The sequence below is a fragment of the Mauremys reevesii genome, linkage group 7 (genome assembly GCF_016161935.1).
Source record: "Mauremys reevesii isolate NIE-2019 linkage group 7, ASM1616193v1, whole genome shotgun sequence".
In the NCBI taxonomy this organism is placed as follows: Eukaryota; Metazoa; Chordata; order Testudines; family Geoemydidae; genus Mauremys; species Mauremys reevesii.
The window spans coordinates 95,618,165-95,624,267 of record NC_052629.1 but is presented as its reverse complement, the minus strand read 5'-3'; the positions used below and the strand labels follow the sequence as shown (position 1 = coordinate 95,624,267).

The 6,103-nt window shown below is 58.5% G+C and overlaps 1 protein-coding gene across 3 annotated transcripts; it reads left to right on the top strand.

Annotated features, from left to right (window-relative positions):
- The first annotated feature begins 432 nt into the window (after positions 1–432).
- Positions 433–5,768, top strand: LOC120369472 (phospholipase A and acyltransferase 3-like). 3 transcript variants are annotated; one of them, XM_039482804.1, is made up of 6 exons: positions 433–587; positions 1,494–1,619; positions 2,544–2,668; positions 4,194–4,296; positions 4,592–4,860; positions 5,468–5,768. In XM_039482804.1, the coding sequence occupies exons 2-6, from the start codon at positions 1,517–1,519 to the stop codon at positions 5,567–5,569; spliced, it is 702 nt and encodes a 233-aa protein (XP_039338738.1). In that variant the 5' UTR covers positions 433–587; positions 1,494–1,516; the 3' UTR covers positions 5,570–5,768. The 3 variants fall into 3 exon arrangements, with proteins under 3 accessions (XP_039338738.1, XP_039338739.1, XP_039338740.1); XM_039482805.1 differs by lacking the exon at positions 433–587 and adding an exon at positions 2,347–2,426 and having other exon boundaries at positions 1,519–1,619; XM_039482806.1 differs by lacking the exons at positions 433–587; positions 1,494–1,619; positions 2,544–2,668 and adding an exon at positions 3,071–3,362.
- Positions 5,769–6,103: the final 335 nt, after the last annotated feature.

Here is a 6,103-nt window from a genome sequence, read left to right as displayed (position 1 = left end):
CAATGTGGGTGTCATTTAGTCCATAAATTCAGTGTATGCAGAGGGGCTATGGCTGCCCATCACCATAGTAGCTGGGCACCTTCCATGTAAAAATGAATAGTGAAGCCCAGACTGGCTTTTCCTGGAATCTCTGCCGCTCCTTTCCCCCTCAACGCCTGAAGGGTGATTAGAATAACAATTTTACCCCATCACAGGAACGGGGTGGGGGGTTCCCTTGCTCCTGGTGTCTCTGTTATTTACAGCTCTGCGGTGTGAGCCTGGCGTTGCATTCCTGGAATTTAAATCCCGATGGGACCTGGGAGCATCTTCTAGGTTGCCCGGTGCTGAGCCCCATGACGTGTCCCGTGGTTGGCTCCGGGTGGGGGGCAGCCGGCTGCCCTGCCCCCTCCCACAGCCTGGAGCAGGGCCCAGGCGCCTGATAAGCTGGGCCCAGCGCCGCGCTGGGAGGAGCCAGTTTGACCCACGCCCTGCGCCGCTGACAAGCTGGAGGCCGGAGCGCGGCCGCGTTCACCCCCCTCGGCCTCATGACGCACCCCGGGAGCAGAGCGCTGGGCCCGGGACCCGCTGCCGCGCGCCCCGGAGGAGAGGTTTGTTGGGGGCTTGGCTGAGAATGTGCCTGTGACCCGTCCCCACACCCCGCCGCCCCGGTATCAGCCCCTGCTGCCCTGAGACCTACCTTCCCTCCCAGCGCCGCCTCATCCCTAAGATCTGCTCCCCCACCCGCGGCTCCCAGCGCCCAGCTGCCCCTGGGCTCCCAGTGCTCTTCCATCCCTTGGATCTGCCCCCCCCTCCCAGCGCCCCGCTGCCCCTGGGCTCCCAGTGCTCTTCCATCCCTTAGATCTGCCCCGCTCCCCGCGCCCCGCTGCCCCGGGGCTCCCCGGGCTCTTCCATCCCTTGGATCTGCCCCCGCTCCCAGCGCCCCGCTGCCCCTGGGCTCCCAGTGCTCTTCCATCCCTTGGATCTGCTCCCCCCCCAGCATCCCCCCCCCACGCTCCTGGACGCCTAGCGCTCTTCCTGTCCCTTGGATCTACTCCCCCCGAGGCTCTCAGAGACTCCCCTCCCCCTTGCCTCTGGGACTTGCTCCCCCCCTCCCCCGACCAGCTCTCTCCTTGGCTCTCAGCACTCCCCTCAATAGCAGGGATTCACTCCCCCTGAGCTCCCAATGCCCTGCACCCCCTGCCCTGGGATCCAATCCCCACTGGGCTCCCAGAGCCCCAGCACCTGGGCTCCCAGCATCCTCCCTCCGTTGTCCCAGCACCTGCTCCTCCCAGGCCCCTGGCCCATTAGTGAACTTGCTGCCTGGGGAAAGATCATTTCCATCCCCCGCAACAGGTGCTCAACCTGGGAGTTCTCCATTCTTGCTGGGAACAGGCTGGGGCTGCTGGCTGCAGCCTGGAAATAGGTGCCTCGTCAGCTGGTAGTGCTAGAGCTGAGCTGGTGACTGGGCTGGTGGTTGGTTATTAGGGTCACTGTTCTCTCCTCTTTCACACCAGGCAAGGGAAAGCGTCTGGGGCTCATGAAGCCGATAGAAAGACAGATTCTCCCCAGCCCCCCGCGCACACCGGGGCAAAGCGAGCGTGAAGCGCTGCCTGGAGTGTGTGTGACACCGGCACCCTTGGGTAAGTAGCAGCGGGAGGTGCAAAGGGGGGTGGGTGTAGCCTGATTCCCCACTCCCTCACTTGTGCAATCCGAAGGTTCAGTGCAGCTGGACGTGTGTGTCCCATGTGTGTGACTGGTGATGTGAGGCACAAAGCAGGAGAGGTGGGGAACCAGCCAGGAGTCTCCCCATGGGCTCAAAGAGCTGCACAATGAGGGCTCTGATGGTTTCCATCGCCCACTCTGGCAGTGTAAATGATCCCCCAAGAAACACCCCCTTGGCTAGCATGTCACTGCTCTTTGGACTCTTGATGAGCCCCTGCCCCCCATTGTAGGGGGTAGACTGAGGGTGTGGCTATTCTCCAAGCTCTAGGAAGCCAGGTGTAAATTACAGCAGCCTCAAGGCTGCTCTACCTTACACTAGAAAGTTGTGGGGGGTAAGAATATGGGAAGTGCAGAGGGGACTTAAAGCCTCATCTGTGTCCTCCCCATTCCTGCCCCACAGCTGAGAACCAGACCATGTATGTACAGTGGAGACCATGGGAGAGACTCCCCTCATCCAAGGTGAGGCTCTATCCCAGCATGTCAGGGATCAGCTGCCTCAACCAAATAAAGGAGGGAGGGTACAGGTCCCCCAATGTTAATTCATCCCAGCTCCCATTACCAGGGGATGATCCGCTTGAATGACTGGGGATCTGGCCAGACTGTCCTAACCCTGCTGCTAGGGACTTCCCTGAATCTGCCTTGCAGGTGTCTTCCCCTACAGCAGTGAGATCTGGGGGCAGGCAGCAGCCTGGGTGGACCATTCAGTCCCGTGACCTGCCACCAAGGTAACCCCATTGTGATGCACTCACCTGTCATGGCTAGGAAGCAGGCTGAGACCCCACCCAGCTCCCTTCACCCATGGGCCGCAGCCCGGCTTCAGCACCCTGTCTCTCTCTCTGTAGATGCATCTGCAGTGAGCTGTGGCTCTGCGCAGTCTGCCTTGGAGACCCTAAGGCCCGCAGACGACGCGATGAAAAGAAGCCCGAAAACAGAGGCCCGCGGCACCTTGAAAACATTCCCTGCCATTGTGAGCATTGTAGGCGCAAATGGGGTTCAGGCAAGAATGTGCCGCGCCCGCCATGCTCTCACTGTGTGTCTGTGCAGTGCCCGGCACCCTGGGTCCAGCTGTGTGCCTGGGGATCCAGGATGCTACCGCAGTAGGAATAAGCAGGACTACTAATCGTTCATAATTAATTGGGCCCTAGCTATCTATTGAGCTTTGGGTTTTATCCTGCTGCCCAGCACTGTAGCGTCTGGGTGCCTGCCCTGTCAAATCAATGGGTCTTTCTGTGCTTCCCCCTGTACCTTCCCCTCTCCTCCCTGCGCCTCTGTTGTGATATACAGAACCCTGATCTCTGCTGAGGTCTACACACTGCCTGGCACACAATGGGGGCCTTGATCTCAGTGGCGGGTCTGTGCAGTGCCTGGCTCCTGATCTCATTCAGGACTGAGATTAGGATTCGGCTCTGCTCAGGCTCCCAACTGAGAGACAGTCGCTGCCCCCAGGAGTTTACAGTCAGAACAGACAAAGGAGGGGAAACAAAGTCAGAGACCTGTTCATGGCAAAGTTGGGGCTAGGAACCAGGTGTCTTGAGTCTTAGCCAGTTCACTCCCCACTAGACCACCCAGCCTCCCCTGGAAAGCGACCAGCGACTCCCTGAGTCTGGATGGCAGCCAGACCCGGGACAGGAAAGATGCGCAGTGGAAAGGTCTCGAGAAAGGTTAGCTCAGTTGCTGACTTGGCCCGGCCCCGCCCCACCCTGCAGTGCAAGCTGGGGCTGGAATGGCCTTGCCACGTGTCATGCAGCCCGGGGCCCGCCGGCTCTCATTTTGCTGCACTTGTGCATTTTTCTCCCTTTTGCCTCGGCTTCCTGGCATTTCTCCAACCTCAGCACTTTAGCCCATTGTGTCTCTCCCCACTGCTAGGAGGCTCCAGTTGGGGAGCCCGGGCTCCAGCGGCTGGGAACAGCGGCCGTTCCAGCCTGGAAGCTTTGATCCAACGTGTTGGAAAAGGAGACAAGGCACAATATTCCCCCCCAACGAGGCTACTGTAATATTGATATAAGACCACCTAGCTCTTGCACAGTGCATTTCATCCAGAGCTCTCTGAGTGCTTTACAAAGGAGGTCAATATCATCAGCCCCGTTATACAGACGGAGAAACTGAGGCACGGAGCAGGGACGTGACTCGCCCAGGGTCACCCCACAGACCAGCAATCAAACTGGGAATAGAATTTAGGTCTCCTGATCCCAATCCACTGCTCTACCCGCTAGGCCACGCTGCTCTGAAGAGAACCCAGAGTAGTAGATGGGAATTGGGTGGTATCCCTTTATAGCATCCGGAAGCAGCCTTATGGGGTTCCCTGTGGTCTAACGTCTCCTTGCCCCAGCGTGCCCACATGGTGGTGTTGCTCTTTGCACTGACTGGCACGTTTCAGACTGCCTGAATTTTGTCACCGTTTCAACAGTCTGGCCTCACACCCACCATCCTTTGCATTGTGCGACTGTGCCGGGCCTGACCCTAACATCCCTCCCTCTTTTCCTCTCTTGCAGGCGGAGCTGGAACTGGGGGACTTGATTGAGATCTTCCGCTTCGGATACCAGCACTGGGTCATCTATGTGGGAGACGGCTACGTTGTTCACCTGGCACCCCCCAGTAAGGCAGCAGATGGGCCTATTTCACCATTGCCCAGCCCCCTTATGCCACTGTTCACACCAGTGCAAAGTGCTACCACTGCGCTCGATGGAGCAGGATGACTTGAGAAAGGAATAGAAGGGGGGAAGGGGGCTTAATGGTTAGAGCAGGGGGGCTGGGAGTCAGGATACCTGTGCTGTATCCCCAGTTCTGGGAGGGGAGTGGGGCCTAGTGGTTAGAGCAGGGGGGGGTGGGAATTGGCATTCCTGGGTTCCATTCCCAGCTACTCTTCACAGTTTCTGTCTCTCATCCCAAGGTGAGATACCCGGGGCGGGCTTTGCCAGCCTGATGTCCACACTGACCAACAAGGCCCTGGTGAAGAAGGAGCGTCTCCTGGATGTGGTGGGGAGGCACCGCTATCGGGTCAACAACAAGCATGACAGGAAGTTCCCTCCGCTGCCGGCGGGGAAGATTGTGCGGGCCGCCGAGCAGCTGGTGGGCCAGGAGATGCTTTACAGAGTCACCAGTGAGAACTGCGAGCACTTCGTCACTGAGCTGAGATATGGCGTGGCCAGGAGTGACCAGGTGCTGGGGCTGGCTCCCTGTCATCCTGACAGGACTTCTGGGTTCTCCCCGCACCTCTGGGAGGGGAGAGGGGTCTAGTGGTTAGAGCGGGAAGACCCGTGAGTCAGGCCTTTTGGATTCTCTGCTCATCATCCTGAGCATCCCTGGGCCACTCACTTCCCCTTCTCTCTGCCTGTCTCCACATTTGTAATGACCCTAACTTTGGGGGGTAAGAGGCAAGGGACACTGGGATGTGGGGCATTTGGGATCGAGGGGCCCAGGGCTGAGATCAGGATCCCACACTGTGTGGAGCAGACACTGGTCCCTCCTTGCTCTGCATTGGGGCAATTTAGCATCCAGTATAACTTGGTGTAATTGGTCTAGACAGCTCTGCAGACCCCTACTGCTCTGCGGTCATCATCCCTCACTCTTCCAGGCACCTTTCATTTGCAGAGTTCAATGTGCTTTACAAAGCAGGTCAGTATCATCACCCCCATTGTACAGATGGGGAAAGTGAGGCACAGAACGGGGGAAGTGACTCACCACTAGGACCCACTGCCTCCCATTGCCATCCTTCCACAGCCTGTCTGTCCCCACCTCCTGATCCACTTCCTCTCTTGTCCTACAGGTGCGGGACGTCCTAGTGGGGGTGAGCGTCGCTGGGCTGGGGCTGGCTGCTCTGGGCCTCCTTGGGGTTGCAGTCCAAAGGAGAAGACGCCAGAACCAGTAACGGACTTGAGTGGATCAGAGGGGTTTGGGGTTTTTTTGGTGTTTTTTTTGATCCAAGCAGAAGAGACTTTGCAGCCGTTTTGGGGGTGTGGTGGGAGCTTCATATGTGTTGCTCTGTCCTCTCTTTCGGGTGAACACCCTCCCCTACCCCCTTGCCGGCACCAGCACAAGAATAAAACCAGGAGATTGGTACAAAGTCACCTGGGTCGTGGCCTGTGTGGTGGATTCAACCAAGGTGGGGAGCCCGCCTATGCTGGGGTCTTTCTGCCCAATGGGGGTGCTATGTGTGGAGCTGGGTGGATTTGTGGGGAGTTCAGGGGGCTCTAAGGGTGCGGGGAGTTAATCTTTGTCCATTTGGGTCACAGTGGGAGCTGCTGGGACAGAATGTCTTGGAGATCTTGGTTGCTTCTTTGTGAGCCTACATGATGTGCCGAGCCCCAGGGTGGAGGGAGGGAATCCCGGGTCCAGGGGTACGGGCTGAGCTGGTGGAAGGAAGGATGTGAGGGAATCCCATGTCCAGGTGCAGGGGACCTCA

Bases quoted from the DNA above. Each gene is read 5' to 3' on its own strand.
- LOC120369472 (XM_039482804.1), top strand. From the start codon at position 1,517: ATGAAGCCGATAGAAAGACAGATTCTCCCCAGCCCCCCGCGCACACCG. The intron at 1,620-2,543 runs GTAAGTAGCAGC...CTCTCTCTGTAG, and splicing joins TGTGACACCGGCACCCTTGG to ATGCATCTGCAGTGAGCTGT. The intron at 2,669-4,193 runs GTGAGCATTGTA...CCTCTCTTGCAG, and splicing joins TGAAAACATTCCCTGCCATT to GCGGAGCTGGAACTGGGGGA.